This window comes from Paralichthys olivaceus, chromosome 15 (assembly GCF_024713975.1).
Source record: "Paralichthys olivaceus isolate ysfri-2021 chromosome 15, ASM2471397v2, whole genome shotgun sequence".
Classification (NCBI taxonomy): Eukaryota; Metazoa; Chordata; class Actinopteri; order Pleuronectiformes; family Paralichthyidae; genus Paralichthys; species Paralichthys olivaceus.
The window spans coordinates 7,471,723-7,498,460 of NC_091107.1; the positions used below are offsets into that span (position 1 = coordinate 7,471,723).

General features: G+C 40.3%; 1 protein-coding gene across 1 annotated transcript; it reads left to right on the top strand.

The window, feature by feature from the left end:
• gabra6b (gamma-aminobutyric acid type A receptor subunit alpha6b) lies at positions 1-25,805 on the top strand. The gene is made up of 10 exons (XM_020096978.2): positions 1-380; positions 537-661; positions 1,064-1,131; positions 2,227-2,447; positions 2,927-3,009; positions 4,147-4,290; positions 4,674-4,826; positions 8,837-9,114; positions 15,740-15,996; positions 22,355-25,805. Exons 1-10 carry the CDS (start codon positions 292-294, stop codon positions 22,365-22,367), a joined length of 1,431 nt encoding a protein of 476 aa, XP_019952537.1. The 5' UTR covers positions 1-291; the 3' UTR covers positions 22,368-25,805.
• The last annotated feature ends 933 nt before the right edge of the window (positions 25,806-26,738 follow it).

Consider the following 26,738-nt stretch of genomic DNA (forward strand, 5'->3'; position numbering starts at 1 on the left):
CATCGGCCACATACATCTTCTTCTAAACATGAGACACATGACACCGGTGTGCATGTGAAAAGAAAAGCCTTGCTCGGTTAATGTGGATGTCCCCCCCTCGTCCCTCCTCTTCACTCTCTTAAAAACTCTTCAGGTTTTTTTTTCCAACTGAGCGGATTCAGGCTGAGGCGGGCGCAACCGCACTAGAGGGGGAAGTCAAGTCGTGCTGGACTGGCGCGATATCCTCGCACGGTCCACAACTCAAAAGAAGCCCGACACTCGCGTCAAATCATGCTTTTTAAATGATGGACCATGCTGATTTTAAAAGTTGACCAGGGATTTCTCGTTGTGGGGTGTTTGCGAGGCATGGCTTTCATTTTAACTTGCTTATTCCTCTCATGGTGAGTATGGCAACTCTTCTCCCTGCATGTTCTCCTCACTTTTTACGCACGGCAATCAGAGGCTGTGGATGAATGTGCGCTTGAGAAACTCTGTATTTCTTCAACTGTTTTCCTTTGTGTTGACGTGATTTTCTCATCGGCGCGTCTTTACTTTAGTTATAGTGCGAGCAGTGTTTTGGGGAATCAACACAGTGACACCAGCATCTATTTGGATAACATCACGCGTATATTGGACAGATTATTGGATGGCTATGACAACAGGCTGCGACCTGGATTTGGAGGTATGCTAATGACCGAGTCATTACACAATTTATATAATGTTGCCTCATGCATGATTGAATCGATCTTCCTTTTTTCAGTACATAAAGTTTTATTCCAGTAGTTGTGTGCGTCATTGTGCATTTAGTTTCTGTGCTGCTAAAGATAAATATTATTTTTTCTTTTACACAATTATGACACAAAATGAACATGAGTCAAAGTCAATGTCATGTTCTGTTTTGGTTTATAAATGAATTTGATTTTCAGTGCCATTTTTCTCTGTCCTTGAGCCACACATTAAATACAGCTTCATCTTTAACTGCCTTATATATATTTTAATAAAACATATGAATGCCTGATTTTAGCTCTATCCAAAGTTGTATTTTGTTTCTGTGCCAAAGCAACTATTCATCTCTCTGCTGTAGGTCCAGTCACAGAGGTTAAAACTGACATCTTTGTCACCAGCTTTGGACCAGTGTCAGATGTCGAGATGGTACGTAAAGCCCTCTGACCTCTGAGACTGATATGGGATGTAAAGGCTAAACTGATGTACACATACTGTGTAAACATTTTATTTTGTATTACTACTTTACAAAGTCAGCATCACTGCGTCAACACACTTAAGACATTATGTACAGATTCCCCTGCGATTAAATTCATATAGCTTCAAGTCACCCTAGCCTTCATTATTACAGCATTTGGGCAGGATGTCATTAGTGCAGCTTAGGATTTTAATCTGGTTGACAATCCCCCCTCCCGTCTGAGAGGGAGAGAGAGAGAGAGAGAGATCTGGCTGATGTTGGGATAGGATGGGCCGACTACTCCTGTCATGGGATAGGCTGAACTCTGTATGTCTGTTGTACTCAACACTGTTTAGGCTTTAGGCTTTAGATACTGTTTCATTGCATCTAAAGCCTACTTGAACTGCCATGTGATACGCTGATGGCCGTTCTATAGAGAGGCTTGGAAAAGGCTCTTAAGAGCAGCAGGCGCATCCATTTCATCTAAAAGCATCCAGGATGGTATTGTTGACTGAATGCTGACTCTGTACATTAAATAATCTACATTCATATTTAACTACTACAACATCAATCAGTTGATTAAATCATTTCATTTCCAGACCTGCTAGTTCATATGATAACATAAATAAAAAAATCATAGAACATATATGTTATACTTGGGCTTCATCTTAAATTGCATCATCTTTTGAAGGAACTTAATATACTTATAAATATACATTATCTTCTTGCAACTATGAAGAGGTCTGTGTCCAACGTATTATCTAAAAAACCCTTTTTAACTGCCCTAAAATAACAAGTTAATCATGAGTTAAATTTCTCTAAATGCGCAAACCTAACTTTTTAATTTCCTTAGTACTGGCAGCAATAATGGAGCAGTCCAGAAATAGAAGGAAAAAAACCTCATCACATTGCCAGTGCTCTATCCAGCAGGTTCCAGCGAAACCATGGCTCACAAACCCATCTGCCATTCGCTCTGGGTGTATTTGAGATAGTAACGGCAGGAGCAGAAGCAGCGCCAGTGGTAGGAGTGGTTCTAATAGTAGTAAATAAACCCTTCATCCCTCCAGGAATACACCATGGACGTGTTCTTTCGTCAGACGTGGATTGACGAACGGTTAAAATTCGAGGGTCCCATTGAGATCCTGCGGCTCAACAACCTGATGGTCAGCAAGATCTGGACGCCGGACACCTTTTTCCGGAATGGCAAGAGGTCGATCTCTCACAACATGACCACCCCCAACAAGCTGTTCCGCATCATGCAGAACGGAACTATCCTCTACACCATGAGGTAACAGTGCTGGACAGTGAGCTCCAAACCCAGCCAAAACCGGAACAGAGCACAGACCTGGATAGCAAATCAAACTAACAAGCATCCAAGACTGTGTGCAGACATTAAAAGAAATGAGGAGTGCCATTCCAAAAAAAACAAGATATGTGCCATCTGAAAACAGGCCTGGAAAGCAATTCAAACAAACATGACTCCGGCTTTGTTCCAGAAGGACATATTTAGGACTAAAAACAACGTCCCCAGAGTTACTAATGGCACAGAATCAATTTTTTCTCAAATAATTAGATCAACAGATTAAATTACTTTGCTTTAAAACATTTGTTTTAGTTCAGCTTTGTATAATCCTTATTCCTAACTTGTGTGTTTAGTTTAGCTTCAGCGACTGAATCCAGTTTAAAACATTCATTTCTTAGCCATGCAGTTAACAGTGAATCAAATATGAATCAAACATGTCTTTCAACCCGTATCTATTCTGACAGATTAACTATAAATGCAGAGTGTCCAATGCGTCTGATGAACTTCCCGATGGACGGCCATGCCTGCCCGCTCAAGTTTGGGAGTTGTGAGTTTGTTTTTTTTTGTTCAGCTTCACTGCTCTGACAGATGGTGTCAATATCAAATGATCACGCTGTCACTGCGTAGCTGACTGCCTGACAGGATATCAGAAGATTTTAATTTGAAGTGTCACATGGGGTACATTAAATGAACTGTAAAAAAAAAAAAAAAAAATTAAACGAGGTGACACTTTGGAATACGATCCCCAGATTTACAGTGTTGGATGAGGTAAAAATACAACTCCTGTAGGTACAGTAAAGGGAAACCATGGGGAACAACAACTGGGCGTGTTAGTGGAAGGGATAAATAAATTAAGTCTGAAGTGTTTATGTAAATACTGGATTTCTACAGGGAACTGCATAGGGAAAGATGATGAAAACAACTTTGCTCATATAGTGTGGAAGCAGAGTATTACAGCCCACATACTTTATCATTATTGTGGTATACAAGGTAGAGATTTCTTATCATGACTTTATTGTGTGATATATAATAAACACTGAATAAGTAAGTGCTTGTGAAGATGTGACCCTGTCATGCATAATCGTGAGACAGTTCATGCCTCCTGGAGTAAAAAACAAACAAAACCTTTCTCAAGTGCATTGTTATAGAAAGTGTCTTTTCTCACCTGAGGAGAAGGAAAGAGAGAGAAAGTAATGTAATGATTTAACAAACCAATACAAGTAGATCAACAGTAGCTTACCTTTAATGATGAAGGAGTAACCTATAGTAATTCTTCTTTCTTCTTCGTTTATTATATGGTAAGAATAAGTCATGTGGGCTGTAATTTAATGCCCCCCCCCCACTTCCTCCTTAATTTGTGGAAGTGGGATGTGTTATCCAGTGTTACCAACAAAACCTTTGCCAGGTCATTCAATATATATTAAGACAACCAGATCAACCAAAGAGTGAATTTAATGATCGACGCTAATGTTTTCTGTGCCTGTGAATATAGTCAAGTCTTCTTTGAGTTCATTGTTTCATATTTTTGACAGTACAGTAATGGATTAGTGTATTTGTTATTCTCTCAAAGTCTCAGTTACTTTGCACTTTATGCCCTAAATTAGATTAATAAGAAATAAAGAACAAACTCTCTCTAAATAATTCACCTCAAAGTTTTAACACAGCTCCTCATCCACCCGTCTAGATGCTTACCCCATAAGTGAGATCGTGTACACGTGGAAGAAAGGACCTCTGTCCTCCGTCGAGGTGCCACAGGAATCTTCCAGTTTGCTGCAGTACGACCTGATTGGTCAGACGGTGTCTAGCGAGAGGCTCAAGTCCAACACAGGTGAGAAAACACTCCGAGAGGTTTGTTCAGTTCCAGTGTGCAGTACTTAATGAGATATAACATTCTCACTCTGTTTGGAGCTACATGTGTGATTTGCTGTTGTTATGATATCGTATACTCCATTTGACTGGTCTCAGGTTTCTTTGAGGTTATGTGATATGATGACTTTTATTATAGAATAATTTAACTTAAAAAAGATGGAAAGTTTTAAATAAATAATAGCAAAAATATTGTAATATTATTACAGTTATTTTAAGACAGCTTAATCAGCATCATTGAAAAAAAAAGGTAATTTCACATATTTGAAAAGATATGTTTGTGGGCCTTCTATTTTCTGATGTTCGATCATTGGAAACTCACGTCATTGGTGTTTTCTGTCTCAGGTGAATATGTCATCATGACGGTCCACTTCCACCTACAAAGGAAAATGGGCTTCTTCCTGATCCAGACCTACATTCCCTGTATCATGACCGTTATCTTGGCTCAAGTCTCCTTCTGGATTAACAAGGAATCAGTTCCAGCTCGGACTGTGTTTGGTAAGATCTCTTTAAACTCACTTTAATGGTCTATAAACACCAAAGCAAGTTACAGGCCTATTCTCAAAATGCTCAAGTGCAAAGCGAGGACGAGAACACACACTGCACAGTGCATTACTGGTGAAATGGTAATTACAACAAAAAGGTCTTTTCAGTTTCTGTTTTGCATGATTGCAATCACCTAAAAGAACAGTATAATGTGGGGGGAAATCAAGTCGGTTCACTAAACAGAACAAGAATGTTTGGATTTTTCAAAACTGTGTTGCACATCCTATTACAGTTAAGTGTCTAACACTTTCCAGTAGTTTTACATGTTGCATGAGTCTTTGTGCTCAACAAGTTTCCAGCTCTTTAAACTCAACAAGTTTCCAGCTCTTTAAACTCAACAAGTTTCCAGCTCTTTAAACTCAACTTTCTTTTCTACATGTATCCAAAAAGTGAATAAAACAGTTCTCTATTTATCGACTCCCCACCCACTGCTTGACCTCACTGTGACTCTCTAGCTTGGGAAATTTACAGTAATTCTGCATTTTCTGCACGCTGATTGGTTTAAACCACACAGATTGTCCATTAAAATACAATCTCCTGCAGGAAAACAAAGACAGACTCAGTCATCACCGTATGTTTTTAACCTCTTCTCATTATCTCCATTTCTCCTCCACTGTGGTGGAGCTGAATTAATTGGGAATAAATGTCCTTTTTGAAATTGGTCATGGAAGGGCTGAGAGGAGGAGGATGTTTACTTGGCCCTCTTCCGAGCACTCACAGGTTCCGCTTGCTCACATTACATCACGCTACAGTTGCCACCAAGCTCTAGCCTCAGGAGCGGAGAGTGTGAGAGACACTGAACAAAGACAGAGAGAGTGCGAGAAAAGAGGTAGACAAATAAGACTGGGACACAACAAAAGAGGAAAAAACTGGGAAATTGAGCTGTTGAAACATTTCCATCCTTTTTAATTTTGATTCCACTCGTGTTAAATTCCAACAAGCTGCAGCTGATCAGAGTGACACTGCTGGCCCTTGTCGATTACGGTTCTGTGGACGGCACTTGTGATTGGAAGGGAGCCAGCTGGGGCGAGCCTGCGCACTACTTCGGTGAATAGATACCGATCATTAGTGTTAGCGTGGATGTTGAGGCCCCATGTGGAAAGCACATCTGTGGCAACTCATTAACCTCACTCATCCTGCTGTTTTCCATTTCACTCAATATTGGGTATGTGATAAAAAAACTGTTTATTCTGTGGATTGGTTGTCGTTGAATAGGAGCTCTGGGTGAACGCCAGGGATGCTGGGTATTTCAGAAGAGGTAATATAGACAAAATCTGATTGGATTTGTCAGCACAAACGGCCGAGCATCATATTCAAACTGCGATATAGTTTGTTTCTAAATTTAGAGTGTCTTATGAGAGTGCTCTTAAAGTACCTGGGAGTTACAGGATGTGTTGTAGAAATCCATTATCTAACCAAGTTGTATTAATGCTGAGGATGGGAGGAGAGGAGAGGAGAGGAGAGAGGAGGAGAGGAAAGAAGAGAAGAGAAGAGAAGAGGAGAGGAGAGAAGTAGCTATATGGATGTGCTCCACCCTGACAGTACATTAAGCCATTGTATGTTGTGCGCTGGATTGTCAACAACTTCTCTAAGAGCTGAAAGTCCCTTGAGCACAAGTCTCACAGACTTAATTGAGTGTGGCCTAATTTGTACCTTGCTTTTTTCCTATAAAAGCACATAAATGCCCCAAGCATTTAATTTCTATCCTGTCTTTATACTTCATCCCCCTTCCCTCCTACACTAGTTCCTTCTTTCTTTCTTTCTCTTTCTCTTGCCTCTCCCTCCTACCCTGACAGCTTTTCATCCCTCCTCCCCTGCACAATCATTTAACTTGTGCTTGAGCTTGAGACAGTCAGCACTGGTTGGGTTTTTGGAGGAGGTTGTATTTAAGAGTCGTTGACTTTCACTACTAAAGTGGTGTGTGGAAAATGCTTTTGATATATCGCTGGGTGCATTAAATCCCCCATGAGATCCTAATGGCAAATGCACAGCTACAGAGCACATTTGGTAAAAGCATGGACAGGAGTGTTAAATGGCCCCTTTTCCCTGCTTGCTTTAGCTTGATGAAAGTGAATTCGATATGTACTTTTTGAATTAGCCATTAAAGGAGATGTTGATTGTCAGCATCTTTGTTTGACTTAATAAGGAAAGAATTTTAGCAAGACAGACGAAAGATGTTTAATACATGTGGAGCACTCTATTTACTAACAGACGGTAGGAGCCTTGGATCTAAACAGTGTTTTGCTTTCTTCAGTTGATTCTTTACTCTGAGTCTGAAAGCAAAGAGACTGTGGTCGTCTGCACTTCAATTTGTAGCCATGGCCAGAAGTTTAGAGAAAGTTTTTACAGACGTCTTAAAAGCTTAGTTTACTTCAGCTCAACAAAAAGATCCAAAAGGAAAATGCAGTTATTGTCTAACCTCTCCCCTGATACAACCTGCAACGCTCTTTCTGCGATAATCTTCATCATTCATCACTTGCATTATCTGGTCTATTCCTTTTACTGAAATCTCACTCATATGCTCATATTGTGATCAACAGATGAACAAAACTAGTAAAATATTAGCTGATTCTTTGGAGCTTTTGTTCGCTCATCTCACTGGATGGTTTTCTTGAGTTTACAGATATTTGATCTTTTTTTGTGTGCCAGTTCAAAGTCCTCCTGCTGACACCCTACATACATGTATACCATGGACAGAACTTATCCTGTAATACTATAAACAGCTTATGCACAATGTTGTAAAGGATATTTTTAACTTGATAACTTTCAACACTTGTGTCAATGATCGACTATGGTGCACGCCGAGACCTCAGATGAAGCTTTGTATCATCTGCAGCTGCAGCACGAGTGCTGCAACTGCTACAATCTGTGCAAAGCTGAAAGGATCTCAGACGTTATTTGGCAAATGGTCATTTTTGGTAATAGGGCTGAAATTGTAACTTCCAGAAAGACTCAGCAGTTTTTGTTTACCACTAAAAGAATAAAATATTGTAGATTTGCAAAAAAATAATTTTATAATAGTTCACATTAACTTATAATTATATTCCATGTCCCTATGATAATTTATTTGAAAAACAATTCAACGTGAGCTAGCAAAGGTATCTGTAAACTTTGTGGGAGGATTGCTCACCCCCACTGAAATATTGTGTGTGTGTGCGTGTGTGTGCGTGTGTGTGCGTCTAGAGTGTGTGTCCCAATCAAGCTGATTGCAGTGGTTGCTCACAATCAGGCCTCTGGTTTTTTATTGACCAATGGTCATATAGGCCTTGAGTTCTATATCTCAGGATTAAAAGAATCACACACACACACACACACACACACACACACACACACACACATTGATCAGTGACTGTATTAGTCCTGCAAACGGCCGCTGTCTGCTCATTCTCCTCAGTATTGTGGCAGGACTGTGTTCTGCACATTCATAAAGATTTTATCAACATCCCCAAACATTAAGACCAATGTTTAGAAGACATTGATATTTTTCCATCCCATCACAGAGATGTGACAGGAGGAAAAGATTTCAGGAAATATGCTAATCCACTTCCAAGATCGATACCACTGTCATGTCTGAGCATTAAATATGAATTCAGAGCCAAGAGGCAATCAGCCTAAGTTAGCATAAACACTGCAGGCGGAATATGGCTGTGTGCCTCTGAGGAATGCTAATTTAAAGGTTATATGGTGTTTGTTTGATCTTCACATAAACAGAAATGTAAAATAATAGAAGAATAAACTTAAAATGAATTAATATAGAAGTAGTGATGGGGAAATGGCAGGACTATTTGAATAAATTTGGAGAGAGCAAACCCTCGGGCTATATATTTTAGAGATGTTGTAGGCTACTGATTTTATTATTTAACTCTCTGCAAAAAAAGTATGTTTATATAATATGTATATTTAACAAACTGCTTGTGACAATGAACAGCAGCATCTTACATCTGTCCTGTCCCTGTTTGCAGGTATCACCACTGTCTTGACCATGACAACACTCAGTATCAGCGCCCGCCACTCTCTCCCCAAAGTTTCATATGCCACAGCCATGGATTGGTTCATCGCCGTGTGCTTTGCTTTTGTCTTCTCTGCTCTGATTGAGTTTGCGGCCGTCAACTACTTCTCCACCCTGCAAGCCAACAGGGAGCTGCGGAAGGCAGCTGCTATGAAGGCGGCAGCTCAGGAGGCGGCGGCTGCAGCTGCAGCTCCGGCCGCAGCCACAGGGACCGACGGAGAAGTTTCCTCAGTAAGTCTGCTCCCCCATGTTTCACACTTGTTCTTTTGGCATACATAGCTGTTACGCAACATTTAATGCATTTAATTAATACATTTAATGTCTAAGAAAGGGAACCAGGAGATGATTCGAATGTTCAACAGATTCAGTTTAAATTCATTTTCTACACTTAGAGGGATGATCAGAACAGAAACATCCACTGATTTGACTTTTTCTTTCTGCTGCCAATCCATATCTCCAAACTTGATAGAGATCAAGCATTTGCCAGTCCAGTCATTTCTCCCTCCATCTCAATATGCAAACATAGGCAAACCTCAAAGTGCAGGATTGTTAAAGTTCATGCGTTATATTCAAGGTATCTGGTAACAGTATATCTACACATCAGCTTTTAAATCTTAAAGATTATGAAAACCTGTAAATACAATGAATTTATAAACCTCCTAACATCAGACATAAGCTGCTAAACAACTTTACTCTACAGAGCTTTTAAGTCTGTCGCTGGAGGTTTGTCATAATGACGTCAGACCTGGTTTTCTGAGCTGTTGGCGCTTACTGAATGTTGTCAAACATGTAATAAAAACGTTATGTGTCTGTGTAATGTTTCAAAACAACTACATAAAATGTCCAAATTATAAAAGGCATATTGAGAAATGCTTAGTAAGCTCACCACCCACACTCCTGGTGTCACAGTCATAATCTTTCGCTGCCTGCACAATAATATGCATCGAGGCATTTGAAAAAGTTGTTCCACAGAAAATAAAGAAATAAACATCAACAATCTTTACTTTCCTGTATGGATCAGTCACATCAGCCAATGTGATGAAAACTCTATTTGTTTGGGTTTTTGATGAAATTGCATCATGACTTATGATGTTTTACATGAAGTTACTGGTTGCACTGCAATCACTTGTAAGAGATTCCAGCAGAACGTGTGTGATTTATTATTGATTTTAGTTTGGCTGAATTATGACTCACAAAAGAAGGGATGGGATGTTTGATACAATATGCAGCATTGCAATGGGAGAGGTTAAAAATAAACTGCCAGAAAATGTGGCCAGAACATAGATAGCCTGGGATATTAGGGTCAGATTCTGGATGTGTACACATACATTTTCTGTGATATGCAGTTATATTTCACACTCACTCCTTTATTATTTGACTAATTATTTGAATTATATGTGCACGGTATAAGCTGCAGCTAAAGTTCAGTGTTCTAGCTTTCAAGGACGAGTGATGAATGTCATAACCAGCTGTTTCAGTGTTATTATAGCCACAAAGCACTGATTACTCAGCAGATGAGGGGGTTCAATTCTGTTTATGTGACTTGTGTATGTTTTTTTCTCTACTTTCTGACTTGCTCCCTCTGCAGCACACTTTCTCCTTCCCATTGCAATCACACGTGCAGCGTGTGCAATCCAAACAATAAACAAACCTAGTTTATCCTCTGCCTCAGCCCAAAGAAAATCGTAATCTTGCTTACATCACATACGTACAAACCCCCAGCCCTCTTTAATTTCTTCTGCCTCATGCACACACACAAAAATGCAGCGTTTAACATTATCCTTCTTTTTCTGCCTCATCTCCGTAACCTCCTGCTGTGCTCTTCCTGTGCACCCTACATTCTCTCCTCACTCTCACCCATGCACACACACACATACAGTATCTCTTGACCATCCCTCTTTTGCCTATCTATGTCTTGCTTGAATGTAACTACTTACTCGCACTGAAACGACACAATCTCTACTTTATCCACGCTTGTCCTCACACAAGGACACACATCCACACTTAATCTGCAGCACACACTTAAACACATACAGGCATGTATATATGCACACATGTAATCTGCAGCAAATGATGCCCCTCACATTCATGCAATCCACACTCTATACAATGTCTTATCCATCCATCCATCCATCTACGGTATATCTATCATCCATCGCTCTTGCCTGGTCCGCTATTCTGCCCTGTAACTGTGTGATAACCACAGAGAGTGACACGAGGAGACAGCCAGTGGCTCTGTGAACGATGTTGCTACAGATTATGTAAGAGCCATAGATTAAGGGAATATCCAGCAGATCACTGCGGGCTCACAAGCAGGAGGGCAGCCACCACACTGACGTGGAGTGGGGGCTGAGAAAGCTGGCCCAGTCCATTTTTGTGGATAGAAGATGGAGGGACGGTGTGGTTTGTTTTTGTGTGTGCATGAGAGAAAGTTACACGGAGAGAAAGAGAGAGTGGGAGGGATGCATCATGGAAAATGACTGCTTTCACCAAATATGTAGGAGGGAAGACTTTCCATTACACAGAGAAAGAGAGCGAAAAACACCAAAACAATGGTGTATCACTGGAAATAGCTGTCCCTCCGTCATGATTTAAAACACTACGACCTGTTGTGACTGTCAGATAGAGCCGCAACAGGAATGGGAAACTCGCAGCAGTCAAAGTTTAATGGTTCATTTAATGAATCAAATATAGACAGCGTGTAGGGGGAGGGGCTGTTTATCAGTGAGTGCAGAGGGAGCTGTGTGCATTGTCGATGGTGTGTGTGAGTGGGTGGTGGAGTGCGTGGTGCAGGAAATTAAGAGAAAATAAAACAGTCGTAGGAGGAAGTGAAGGAGAAGAGAGGGTGATAGAAAGAAGGGAACTTTATTTACTGGCCCAGACACAGGTGCTGGTAGATCAGTGATCACTGCTTGGGTGAAGGAGCGCTCTGATTGAATTGGGACAGTTTTGATTTTCATGCATTTGTCTCAGTGTCCCTATAATTAGACTGAATGAATGAAATGATTTCAAGCTCCGGCAACATTGCTGTCGACATAAGATTTCATGCACCATCGTACTTGCAGCCACACACTGGGTTTATGTTCTCACCTCAGACAATTTGTTTGTTGGTTTGTTGTTGGTAGATTATGTAAAAACTACTGGATAGATTCAAAGGAAACTTAAGGATTCATTATGGGTCATTAAATTTTGGTTCTAAGGGCAGATCAGGCAATTATTTGTCACTGTGTTTTCTGACATTTTCACAGATTTCCCAGGGAATAATTCATAAATCTTGACGATATGTATAAGTGTGTGCAAATAGGTGCAGCCTGATTGAATTTAAGGGAACTATTGGGCCTTGGTGGAGGAATGCACTCTGCTGAGAGCCCTTCTTTCATTATTCTTTCATTATTCCACATTCAAATAATGGAACCTGAGGATCCTCCCTCTATGGTTGTTGAATGTCAGTTTCATAGAGTACAGTACAGCACACAGACACACAGTGTTCCACACACACATTTAAACAAATTTAAACCTTACTTTATCAAGCAGCAGCAGTTTGCATTTCAAAAGCTGCTTTAGTAATCCAACAGATGTCTTCCATCTGCTATGGTCAAAATCAATGTTTAAAATCCAATATTTGGTTTTAAGAAATTACTTCGCCCTTGGGCAATTGTTTAGCAAGAAATATCTTCTGCTCTGTTTTGATTTTTCTCCTAGTCTTCCTTTGGGGATCACTAAGTGACCTAACCATTTTGTTGATTTGGCAGAGAGGGTTGTGTTGTCACTAGAAATGTTACAGTTCCCTGGGGATCAAGTCACAAAGCAAGTTAGTGGCTATAGATTAATAAGTTCATCAAGTTGGAGCTTTTTGCCGTGTTTACAGTGAGGTGTAATATTAAGGGGATGTTGTTAAATATTTTACTCTCAGCTGGTCAAGTAGTCTGTGTTTTCACTTGACAGTTTCACTGAACCTTTCACATGATTCTGCGTATGTAACACATACTCATACCTATTGTGTATTTTTTTATAACTTCAAACACCTTACAACAAATGAATAGTCTAACAGCAGCTATCCTGAGGTAACTCATTGCCTTGCTTGAAATACACTATTTCAAAAAGTACATTTACATGAAATCCATGTGCAACACATCCACAAGCATATGTACACCCACTCAACACCCACGGACATGAACTTGCATGCAAAACACAGTGGTAGTGCACAGTAATGGTGGAACACACAGTATTAAACACATATAAACACACAGCTGCTCCCACTCCCCAGCCCCCACATGTGAATATTCGTGCCTAAACACCAGCCATATATCCGTCAGTCAGTGGTCAAGTCTGTTGAAATCTAGAGCAGTGGATAAAGAGAAGAGGAGCTGATCCCTGCAGGATTTGACCAGGAAAAAGCCGAGCGGGCCTGTTGTCATTATCAAAAATAGCTTGTGTATCGGATTATCTGTACATACCTACAGTAGAGAACACCACACGGCAATGCGGTCAACGTGTAGGAACCATTAAAGTGATAGGTCGCCGACATTTGGAGGGGCAGCCAAATTCCTATTCGAGCACAAATCCTCAATACTCAAATTAACTTTGACCTCACAAATGAGCAGTGATAGGACAGGAGGAGACGCACAGGGCCTCGGTCACAGGGCACACACTCTATTTCACTGATGAGTGAACCAAATGTCTGGCTGATCAGTTGTTAGATCACCTGGACCCACTCCCTCTCTCAGCTATTTCCCCTGTTGTGTTACTAAATGTTTTGTTTTTATTGTCTTTTATTTCCATTTCCATTTCATATTGCTATTTTATATTTTTACTCTTGTGTCTGTCAAGAGTAAAATGGAGATAAGATATTTTTTCTGATGATTGCAGTCCCTTAAAGAAACTTCTCACACTAATGACGCCTGAAGAGAATTGAGAAACAAAATGTTTTAATCACAGTGCAGATTCTGTTTTTTCCCTCCCTCTTTGTCCTCCCTCCTTTTCACACTCACACTTGGCAACTATCAGTACAACACAGTGAAGGTTGATATTATCACAATAGTTAAACAGAGAGGATAGAAAGACATTCTGTAATTGTTCCAGAACTTGTTTCAGAATCTCATTTTTAACCACTGTTCCTTGATCCCGGTGGACAACATCATGAGATCAAGGAAAGATTTTAAAAAAACAACAAAAAAAACGTCAAGAAATCGATCAGCTTTTTTCACAAATCATTCCCTTGGAAGAAAATGTACAATTTTGAAAATCACCTGATCTTGCAATGTTAAAGAGAAAAGAAATTGATGGATATGCACCCTGATCCAGATCCACTCCAAAATTGAATGGACTCATCAAAACCACATCCATCCACCAGGTTTCATGGAAACCTGTTCAATTCTTTCTCTGTAATCTTGCTTACGGGGGGAATACATAACCTCCCTGGCAGAGGTAACAGAAATGTTCTATGTGACATTTTTCCTCTGTTATATGTGTCATGGGTTATGCTTTAGACAGCTGACTGTCAGTTCGAATAATAATTTGGCTCAACATAATCAAATCTATATTGTTGCATGATCACATGAATTGCACATTTTTAGCATAGCTGTCATCGAATGGTTGATGAGTTGAGCATCAAGGACATGTCATACTAATAACAGTGAAATCTTTTATTAAACATTCTGCACAATTCATTTTTGCACATTTACTATTGGTTGAAACTCTTACATCTGCAAATATGTCAATTCTGTGAAATTAATAACTCAGGGACTTATCTTATCTCATTTTAGATCGGCCACCGTGCAGTTTTGGAAGGGTTCCCCTCAATCAGAGGATTGTTACAGTTTAATAGTTTCTCAACCTGTAGAGGGGCTTGTAATCCTGTAGCCTGACAAATCCAACGCAAATCTCGCAAGATCAGTTTTGGCTCCAAGACTCTAGTCTGCAGAAACATCCATCGTGTTCTGAATTAAATCCAACAGGGAGGCTGAACCAGTCAGTCAAATATTCAGCACATGAGCGCGCTGAACATAACTCTGCAAACGTATGGTTAATTTCTCAATCAAATGAATGAGGATAATAATTAGATAAATATCATGGAGTTCAGAAATCAGTTTAAGAATCAAAACAAAACAAATAGAGAGAATAATCTTATGTCACTATGAAGAGGACAGCCTTGCAATCATAAGGTCTCACAGGACAAAATGTTAAATATTCAATCATGTTTGTCTTGAATTGTTTGTAATGCTCAGTTCCTGTCTTCAATATCATAAATCAAAGGATCAATAAGTTACAGTCTGGTCTATTTCTGTGGTCGATTTTAGACTTTGTACAATTTATTTGGTTTAAAAGAGGATTGCATTCTCTCTTTTAGTTTCACTCTCAACCTACAGACAACAAGCTGTTCCCTGACCCATTTCCCAGATGTGCATTCCCTTTCTCTCTCTCCACACATACTGTATCTGTTTTACAAGTATCGGAGCAGGGGCCATGTGCTGCAGAGCACATTACTTTACTCAAACTTGATGAGGCACAACATTAACCGTGTGTCAAAATACCGCGAACCTCTTTTGTTTGATGGGTTTTGTTTGTTTCCCACAACTGCATCAATCTTCATGAAGCGGGTTGACTGAAATCACATAAAATTTTTGTTGAGCTTAATTACTGTGGTCCTCATTGGTATGCAAGACGTCGAATTCTGCAGACACACACATTCCTCACTGATCAACTCACAGCTGTGCAAATGTGGCACGAACATCAGGGTACAACAGCACAGCACCAGTTTCATTATTAATACCCTCATATTACATCATGCAATATTCTCTTTAATGTAAATTGCCTCTCACAGTTTCTATGTTTCTTTCCTCTTTGCCTCTCCAAGGTGGATGCCACTAGTGTGCTGAAGAAGAGGATGAACTCCGCTCCGCTGTTTGACCGCCCAGCCAAAACGTTTCCCAACCCACCTGTCAATGCCCAAGCCTTCCTGCAGCAGGGTTCAGCTGTACCGGCCAACAATGTTCTGACTGGCACTAGCATCATCGACAAATACTCCCGCATCCTCTTCCCCCTTTCGTTTGGCGCGTTCAACCTGGTCTACTGGATCGTGTATCTCACCAAGGACACCATGGAGATGTCCAGGTGAACAGATGGCATGGTTCTTACAAACGATTCCAGCATTTGCTTTCTTGTACATGAAGCACAGGGCAGTGTTTGTTGCGTAACTCAGATGGTGATGGCGTGACTTTTTCTATACAACTACCTCCTTACTGAATATAATTAGTTGTTAAATCTTGGACAACCTCAGGCAGGATACAGCAAAACATATGCACACCTTCTGCATGTGTGTGTTCATGCAATAGCTTGGTTATAGCCCATTATTATAATAGGAAAGTTCACAACAGCCAGCAAGTCAAGGCATCTAGCAGATGGGTTGATACAATTGTGATCGTCTAAAGCTCAATGTAATAGTAGATTGGTGCCATGAAATTGAATAAAGTCTGCAAAGATTATTAACACAGTTGGTGTTGATGAGTTCATAAAACCTCATGGAAGCTTATTATTTGGCATAATAATAATGAATTGTTAAAGGAGGGGAAAGCAGGACTCATGAAATCAGTGTAGGCCTACATACATGTATATTTCAGATTGTATACAAGTACTTTGGGGCAAAAAAGACCACATCACATACTGTACTGCATGTTAGACTGATCATAGAGTGTGTAATATATGTGTAGATTCTCAGCACAAGAACTAGTATTTAAAACCACATTTCAAAGCACATAACAAGGTTCAGAGCCAAATACTCAGAAAATAAGATACACAAAATATTGGTCATCCAATGTTTTGCAATATGTCTGATATTTTTCAGTGCCAATGTGCTCAATGCTCAAAGCCTGTAGGTGTCTGTGATTTCATTCAGATTGAAATATGGTCTAAATAATGGCAGGAAAATGAACACAAACTTCTAGTGAGTGTCGGAACAGCACATTATGATGTGTAGACGTAATGCTAGCTATTCATAACACTAAACCAAGGCACAACCATGCTAAAGGTAAACTTCATCTTGCTCAAAGTGAAAATATTAGCTGCTAGTCTTTACAGCGGTGGCCATTTTAGCAAGATATATTACTTGATCTCCACTAAACACAGTTAATTACTGATGCTAATACTTTTGTTAACAAACCTATTTACTGGCAATCCATCCTGTTTTTTAGAGATGCTTCAGTTTGGTCGACCTAATGACTGACAATATACCCCTAATGCCATGCCGCAGATGGTTTGTTTCACTGAACTATCCAGGAGAACTAAGTTGGGAATTAGTTTGGAAAAAGGGCAGACGGCTTCAAAAAACACTTGGCAGGTGACTGGATAAACCATCTGTCTATCGCCGTCAGTACAGTTGCCAAAGCCAGTCAGGAGAGGAGAGAAATCATTTTCTCCATTGAGAAAAGCCTTCAGTGCCATTCTTTAATCTTTTTTCAATGAAGAAATACAGATAGTGTATCCACTCTAGCAAACCTATTTAGGAGAAGCTATTGTTGTGAATAAACAGCCCTCTCCTTCTTGCTAAGACACGCCCGTAGCCTCCAGCAGTTGCTAACACATCGGACACTGATTTTTCCAAACCACTGTGGTTCGTCCAAAAGCCAAAATATTGGTGCATTGGTTTTGGATATTGGATAAATCTCATCTTGTTTTTGATATTGATCAAAACGCTGAACATCACTTGAATCAGCAAACAAACAAAACCGCTCTAGTGGTTGTCAAGATAAATTGTGAAGGCTGAAAAGGTGCATTCACGTAATTATTTCATTTACATGACCCACAGTTTTTATTGATAACAGATATGTACATCAGTCTAAATAGCCAAAACAACTTGTCTGTCAACAAATCACAGAGCAGTATTTTCATGACATCAAGTTGTAATCATTACCTCCATGGATCCTGTGGGCTGCGACACTTTGACAGATTATTGAGGGTTATATTTGACAAATATATTGTCAAGTGTGTGTTGATTTGAACTAACCATTTTTTTCTAAAGAGACGGATATGCCTGCGTGTGCATTTATGTTCACACTATCAATGTGCACCACCGTTCTTGAGGCTTTTCAACTGTGTGGGTTCAGCCTGTTTCATTCCTTGCTCTCTCTCTCATAAGAGAAAAGCCCTGAGGCCTGAACTGAGACAAGTCCGATGACATGACAGTGTTGGCAGCCATTGGGATAGCTCTGTGTGACTAACCCTCTTAGTGACACTCTCTTAACTGTTTCTATTAATTGATAGGGACCGTGAGCAACAAGCAGATCCCGACAAATGGCTTGTCAGAAAGCAGCAGAAGCGGTGGCCTTAAGGCTCGGTGATACAACAAGAAACAAAATAAGCTTATAACACACTATGAATGTGTGTTTCTAACTACAGGAAGCTCTGCAGATGCATTCATTGTATGACTAAGCAAGTGCAGTGAGTGGGGGGAACAATGAAATAAAAGAGGAGGTGATATAACACACTGCCCCAGGGCGGCCAACTGAAAATCCCAGAGGTGGAAACAGGCCAGAGCAAATAAAAGGAATGACCACAGGTTGTCACTGTGATCAGTTGTGGTCACATTCACTCGGGTGTAAAAGTCAAGATATCTAGCATGTTAAGCTGTCAGCAGATATGGTTGCTGCAGATGGTCTGGTAGAATTTATGGTTGAGTTCACCGACGAGCCTGGTAATCCAGGTGCTTGGTACTTGGTTTTTTTTGGGTTTTTTTTACAGAAAATATCCGTTCTTGATAAAATGGAGGCATCTGGAGGCAATTACCCTCTGGGTTTAGCGGCCAATATTTCAGGGCTTCTGGTGTAAACATTGGATATCCAGACCAAGACCTTCTGCTCAGAAACGTCTCCTCACCTACAGATTCTGCAAATTCACATGTAGAATCTTTTGTACAGAGATTGCATATAAAATGGCATGAAACAAGGCGGAGTCAGCATGCTGTCATTTAACATGCTGTCATTTATCTGATCCACAACCACTGAAGGATCTGTATGGGGGAGTCAGTGGCATGAGCCTACGACAATGAGTGAATCATTTCAGACGCATAACCCAAATCCTCCTGACTGGAGTTAACACATTATGATAGTAATGAAATATAATGTGTTTGTGGAGGTGTGAAGCATTTTGGTGTGTTTTGGCTGAGCTATGTTCTATTTGAAGGCAACAGTAGAACATAGCTGAACCATGATACACTGTAGAATCACACTTCCACAGTTAATACATTGTATTTCATCTTTGCCTTTATATAGCACCACCCACACTGGTGACCCCTTCATTCTGAGTAAGATCCACCACAATCCAGATATCACAACCAGCAAATGAAAGCGGCCATTCCTTTTCACACCAGAGAAATAAATATACAGCTCCAATGACCCCAACTGAAAACAGATGACGCTGTTTAGGATGCTTTTTCTCTCTTTTCAACTTTGCTTTTATTATAGAGGGCCATCCTGCAAAGATAAGCTGGACCAGGAGAAAAGAGTGTGTTGTTGTGAGAGTGTGTATGCAGGTGGATTCGTGTGTGTGTGTGTCTACTTCTGTGAGGATACAAGTGTATAAATGTACCGTGGCAGCAGTGCCTACCGACCCGGGGCTATTTTAAATGAATAGCGCCATTCAGGGCGAGACATGAAGGAAACAAATTTGCTGAAAACGCTTCCTTTCTACGAAGGGCCCCAGCTGGTTGGCTGACTGGTGGCCGGCTGGTTGGCAAGCTGACTGGTGTATGTGTGTCAGAGTAGGTACAGCAGGCGATAAGCCCTGCTCCTCTTTATTGCCCATCAGAGTGCCACGTTTGGAAAACAACTTCCTCATTGTTGCTCATAAATCAAAGCCACTAAATGCTGTTTCCAACCCAATTCCTATTTTCGAGTGTGGGGCCGCGGCCATAACTTTGGTGTAATGATCATTCAATTATAGGCCACTCAGTCAGGAAGCAATGAAAACCGATATATACAGCGACCCCCTATCTATCATCTTTCTCTCAGTGGCCTTGTGGGAATTGCCGCATCCGCCTTTGTTACCTAGTTTGTGTGTGCTTGCATGAATGCACACTCACACGCGTACCTGAGTTTACATGAACATCTATGTGACGTGTGTAAAATCCCTATAAGACAAATTGCTATCACACCAGAAACCTGCTCTCTGTTCCCGACTTACTCTTAACATATACATGCCGTTTCTCCCTTTCCTACTATCCCTCACACTCAATTGCTTTCTCTATTTCTCACTTTATCTCTGTGTCACTCTTGCAGAAACACTCTCTCCCTCTCTCTGCTGCCCCCTCCCCTGTCTCTGTTCTCCCCCTCCACACCCATCTCTCTCTATTTCCCTTGGTGAGCTGCCAGTACTCTGCTCCCTCTTTCATATAAGCCAGGACAGCCCAACAAGCAGAGTGCTGTCCCTCCACCTCATCTACTCGGCATTAAGCGTCCAACCACATCATCCTGTCCCTGTAGGAATGTGTGTGTCTATTAGTCGTCTTTACTCACTCTGTAGATGCATGTTGGCCATCTGGTTACAGTTAATGTGGCGGGGCAGCTTTGTCTAGAGAGAAATGGTCCCATCACTGAAAGGTCACAAGTTCAGTCTCTGCAAGAAACAACCAGAGTTTGTCATTGGGTGTCATTCCAGTCACAAAGCAAGAGGCTCACTTAAAGTCACTCTAGATACAGTTATGACTTATCCACTATTTAAAGGTTCAGTGCGTAAAATAAAGGTGTAAAATATATCGCAAATGTGTTTCATCTAAATAGTACGAATTGTTGTTTTCTTTACCTATGAATGAGCCCTTTATGTTTGAATACTTTATATTTACATCGTGAGTGGTTCCTCTCTACGGAGGTCGCCATGTTTTTTTTACAGTCGGCGAGTTTTTATAACAACTGACGGCTGCCACGGGTTCTCTTTCATGTTTGGAAGGGGAAGATGAGGTGAGGGGTGATCAGCTGCAAAATGCAACGTCACCACTAGATCACTAGGTCACTAAATTCTAAACACTAAAAATGTAAGTGTCGTAAATAAAAGTATTAGTCACAAATAATCGAGAGCTATAGTCAACAATGACCAAACAGCAGAACAGAACCGAACGGCACAGGCATGTCATCTCCTGGCCACCTCGCTTCGAAGCATCATTTAATTTTATTTTTGTATCAATGCAAAAATGAATATTGACGGTTCTTGTTTCTAATGTGTTGTTTATTTATTTTCACAGAGAAAACAGCAAGAAAACTATTAAGTAGTTGCATACATGCACTTTGTGCCATGGGATTCTTCTTTTCCAAATACTGCAATGTATATTATTGTGTGTGTGTATTCATGAGTATATTATCTTCACATAACTGTATTGTATTATTGCTCATGTGTTACGGCATCAAACTGAAAAAAAGAGCTGTGGTTCGATGAGACTTTCATGTTCGCCTCCATCGATTTTCATATGAGCTTTTGTTTCTCAGTCTACTGGGAAAATGAGTTATGGTTGAAAAAGCTTGGTTTGATTTTGCTGTTGTTTTGGAATCAATTAAGATTGATCCATCTCTAAAGTGCAAATTAATTAGTGATATTTTATCATTGTAGCTGGACACAATTGTTATAGATGGTTCATTATAACCCAGCAATATACTTTATACCAATGAAATCAATATAGTGCCCTGCAGTAATACAATATTATTGCTTTATGAATCAATACACAGCAATTAGCCTTTGACCATGGTGCCTATTACTGAGCTGAAATTTACATGCATGTGATACTTGTCATATACCAGTTATAAAAAACGTTCTTGTATTTGTTGCGTGCATTGTAGAAATTGCTGTTTTACATCCTAAATCAATTGAATTTACCATAATGCAGCTTTCTCATTTGCCAACTCTGTCCCCAATGGCCTTTCTCAACTACCCACCAACCAAAACCACACAGAAATTTGGCGTCCAATATTATCATTATTATTTTATATTATTTTGCCAGCAGCTAGGTCCTCTGGCGGAAAAATGGCTCTGAGTGCTGTCAAAAGTATCTCCTGCATTAACACATCAGGCGGAGGAGGAGGTGGAGGTGTGAACTACCTGGCAGAGGTTCCCAGACAAGTTTCATGAGATCTTTGCGAACAGTTCTGGCAGCGAGGGGACTGAATAAATTCTGATTTTAAATTCAGCCCAGAACGGATGCCAGCCTTCACAGCCAGACTGAACAGGAGCGCGTTATTACATCATACCAGAGCTCATTTGTGCTTACAGATGTAGACAGATGTGAAATGGTGTAGGAGTATGTGTAGGTGTCTGAATTCATATATATGCTTGAATACACTTAAATGTATTCCATAATTCTAAGAGGAAACCTTTAAGGCAGGATAGCAGGGCACACCACATCTTTCTCCCTCTGTCTCTCTTTAACACACATGATACACACAGTTATCATTATTGACTCATTCTACCTGTTTCTCTTCTTTCTGTCTTACAGGGATACCATCTAAAAGAGTTTGTCCTGGAAATCACACACACACACACACACACACACGTGCACAATTAATAGATGACAGACACTTGCCAAGCACTCTTTCATGCCGCCTCAGTGCATTGTATTTATTTTTACATACTCTCTTGGAGAGTGAGTGTTTTGAGGGCAGATGCACCAGCTCCTCCTGCCAACGTGACCCAAGAGTTCACAGCCTGTGGGAACCAGGCTCTGGAACTATTTCAAACAGGTACTGCATCTCTCTTCGTCCCTCTCATTTCATCCCCAAGTATTTGAGAAAAAAAAAAAAATGTTTGACACTTTGTCAGTGTCCGTCCAGTGTCCCTTGCTCGATGGGGGTGATTTTTTCTGTATGCGTGCAACAAGCATGAATATCCACACTCAAGAGCAAATTTACACGTGTTTGAAATGACACTTTTCCCTCCCTGACATTTGAGGGGATGAGTGTACCAGTTGCACCGACTGCGGCCAGTGTGACTGACTAATTTGAAAGAACTCTCTCACTCTTTGTTCATTCTTCCGCTCTTCATTTCCCACCCACAAAAAAACACTCTTTTTTTGGTTCATGGGCTTAATTTCCCTCTGCTGATGGAGTACAGAGGATGTGAAGCTAAATCTTCAAAGATATTTTTACAGTGTGTACTGCAGATAAATTGGCTCGGTTAAATATTCAATGTCACGTGCATGTAATATAATGGAGAAATCTGCTCATGCAAATATCAAAAAATACGCACATACCACTCACGTACACATTATTTTTTCCAAGATTTTTATGTTAACAGGATTCCATGTCCTGTAGCATTAAATAAGTCGTTGTGCTCCATTTCTGGAAAAATCTTGGAAAAAAGCTTTACCTGCCTACAAAGAAGAAAGAAAGTAATCTATTGCACGTGTACTACCTAGCATAAGCATAACGTTATCTTGGCAGGAACCTGTCTTTGGAGAGATTTAGGCCTTTTTATTCCATCGCTGATATAGTTTTCTTTATATCTTAATTGTTTCTATTGTAATCATCTTAATTGGAGTTAAATCATTTCCACACAAATTATCTCTTGAGATGGCAGCTCTGGCTTCTGGTGTTCTTTATTAAAAAAAACTGCATAAAACAGAAAGCTAAAGCTATCATCATCAATTATACGAAATGCCAAAACGTATTCATTAATAATCCACTTGGGCGGATTTGCATATGATTATGCACTGTTTCCAATTAAGTAGAGAGGGTAACATGTTAAAGCCATGTGGCGTCTAAATATAAGCAGTGTGTTTGCTTCCTCATGACATCCATCATCCACGAGGATGCTCTCATTAAAGGTGTCTCTTATTAACACAGGCACCTTTTTAAAATGAAAAGCCTGCAGTGTGCCAAAGGATTACACACGTCCTGGAATCTGTGCACTTCCTCTGGTTCTTTAGCTGATGTTTGATGAAACTTGTCATGCAAACTACAAAAACTGTACAGTGAGATAGTACTGAGAAGTGCCCCTGTTTTCTTTTATAGTCTTAAAAATGCTGAGAGCTCAAACAAAACATGTTATGAGAACGAGAGGAAGTGACTTTGTTTTGTACTTCTTTAATACAGCGTTATGAGTTTTTTTATACCACTTGGGAATCAATCTCTTCATTTGTTGTAATGTTATTATGTTTACATCTCATGAGCACTTTGATTTGTGAACAGAGCCACATGGTTCAACAGCCAGTGATATATCAATAGCGCATGATTACAACTGGTCATCTTATACATGATTTTTCTTCTTTTTTTGGAAGAATAAATATATGCAATGAAATTTAAAAAATGTAATATAGATTCTAGTTGGAGCCTTAAAATTGGAATCTGTTGCTTAAAAGCATTTCCTGATGTTGCAAAGCTTTCATGGACTGGTTGCAAACAAGCAATTCTATCGCCAGACAACACCATCAATATTTGAAAAATCTGTAAAAACTTCATCCAGTGCCAAGGATTTTAAATCATCGCTTTCTTTATCTGTGCATGGCAGCTAATGATGTCACTGAGGCAAGGTTAAGTTTACGTCACTGAAACTCTGAGGGGTTCGAGGTTACAAATGAAAATCTCCCGTTATTATCAGACACTCGACTGTGAATCTTTGTTGAGTCAACGTTGGAATGAAGTGTAACTATGGCCTTGTGTCGTCAGTTTTTGGAGCGCAAAGGATTTGCTAGTTTTAAGACCTGTTGTTGCATGTTTTTTCTCCTATGTGTACACCAGTGGACTAAAGTAACAGTGGTGTCAGACTGTGTGAAGTGTCCTCCCTCTTTCTCCGCTTCATTCATCACCCTCCTCTCCCTCTGTCAGTGAGGCAGAGGCTGAAGAGACAGGGCTCCTCAGCTCTTGTTGTCCTGTATGTCAGCCCCTGTTGTGGGTAAACCTGACTGCCAGCAAACTCAGAGCGCCACACAACTGCTGGCTCCACCACCCAGTGGAGCCTCGGCAAACTGACGACCTCCCTCCTCCAGAGTGTCGTCCTGCAGAACAAACTTCAGTTGAATAGCAAAACAGAAAAACGCTGCGGTGAGTGCGTGTGTGTGTGTTTGCAGTTTCTCTTCTCTTTTTCTTTTTTTCTTTTACACGACTGAGCTCATTTGCTTTTATCAGCGACCCGTTTGATCTGCCCTCTGACCCCAGCCTAGCTCCGCAGCTCCATCGCACCACTGGGAAAACCGCACTTGCATGACCTCCAACCCTTTATGTGCTTGTTAGGGTTGCTGAATGTAGAAGGTTGTGAACTCCATAGAATATAGAATTCTATTGCTATGGTGACTGCAGCCATAAAACCGTTCTTTATTCACTTTGTTTCATGTCATTCCACAGGCATGAGCTTTATCGATTCTTTCATTTAGCCAGTTTTAATTCGTTTCGACACTGTCCTCTGCCTAGAAACTGTGGAAGCAATTTAGAAGACGATGAATGCTTAACATTGTGATTATTTTGTGTATATTTTGTGAATATTATTAAGTATTTCTGTAGGTTGCTGTTTGTATTCCAGCTGTATAACCCTGCTTGATGATCTGCGTTAGCCATACTGGTTTGAATGACAAACCACAACTTTTGTAATGTGGGAGTTTAGTTCCTCCACATGTGCTCCGTGTACACATCGCTCTCTATTAGTTTCTACTGTCATGATGATCGCCTGCTTTATTGCAACATAAAAAGATATTTGCATATTCAGGTGTTTTGTCCCCCGAATTAATGAAGAAGAGTAAATATAATAAATCGCCTAAATTAGCCCCCACTCACTTTTCCCACAGAATTGTATATTACTGTATTCAATAAAGATAATTATGTATTTCTCTCCTCCCAAGTCTTCTTGTGTAAAACCACCATTCTGTGTTTTAAAGTAACAAGTGGGGCGTCGCTCCTTGTGGGATCTTGAAAATACAGTCTTTGTTGTAAGATGTTGAAGATGCAGTCTCTGAAGGCCTCCTTCGCCGTGTGTTCTTTTTATTATTGTTGCCTCTATTTGTGTTATGTGACATGTATGCATAAAAAAAACCCCACAAACACAATTACATTTCTGGTTAATTACTGTACCACGTCTTTGTAAAGAAGCTCACAGTTGTTTTAAATGATCCACTTTCATTTGTTATTATCAACCACATCATCATTCTCATTTCACACATGAATGCTACTTTACACAAAGTGTGACTCCTTTACTTCCAATTATCATAGTAATGATGTGATATGAGGTGTCGTTTGTGGTCAGTGACTCACAAGTTTATATAATTTACTTACTCATTCTGTTCCTTTCTTCAAATGGGTTACACTTCAGTACACCTACAGCATTTGTTGCTTTACTTCTTCACTTCTACACACAAATAAACAGATTTTACTTTGCAATATCAACACAGAGGGAGTGCATGCCCTGCATCGGTCGGAGCTTTTTGCCACAGAGGCATTTAGCCCTAAGGGAAAGTGAGCCTCTAACCCCAGAAGAATTAAGTCTCCATTCATCCACCCAGAGTGGTGTAACCCACATCCTCTCACTCTGCTTTCATTCCTCCACACTAAGAGCAGCCAGCAGGCAGAAATAACCAGAGAACTGAAAAGAAAAAAAAAAGAAAAAGGACATTTTATCATCCAACTTCCTGTTCTATTCTGATGCAAACGCATGTGCTTCCAGACCTGTCTTAGTCTGGGTCACCATAGCCAATCACAAAAGGGTAGAGTGCCACCTATTGGTGCACAACCTGAATCCTCTCCCTCTCCTCTCCATCACCTCCTATCCCATCTCCCTCCTCCCACACACGCGCTGGCACTCAACTCCTACACACTGACTCACCATATGTTTTTACACATGCACAGAAAAAAATCACAGTTTGAGCACACGCTGTCACCGCACCCACACTCGCTGAC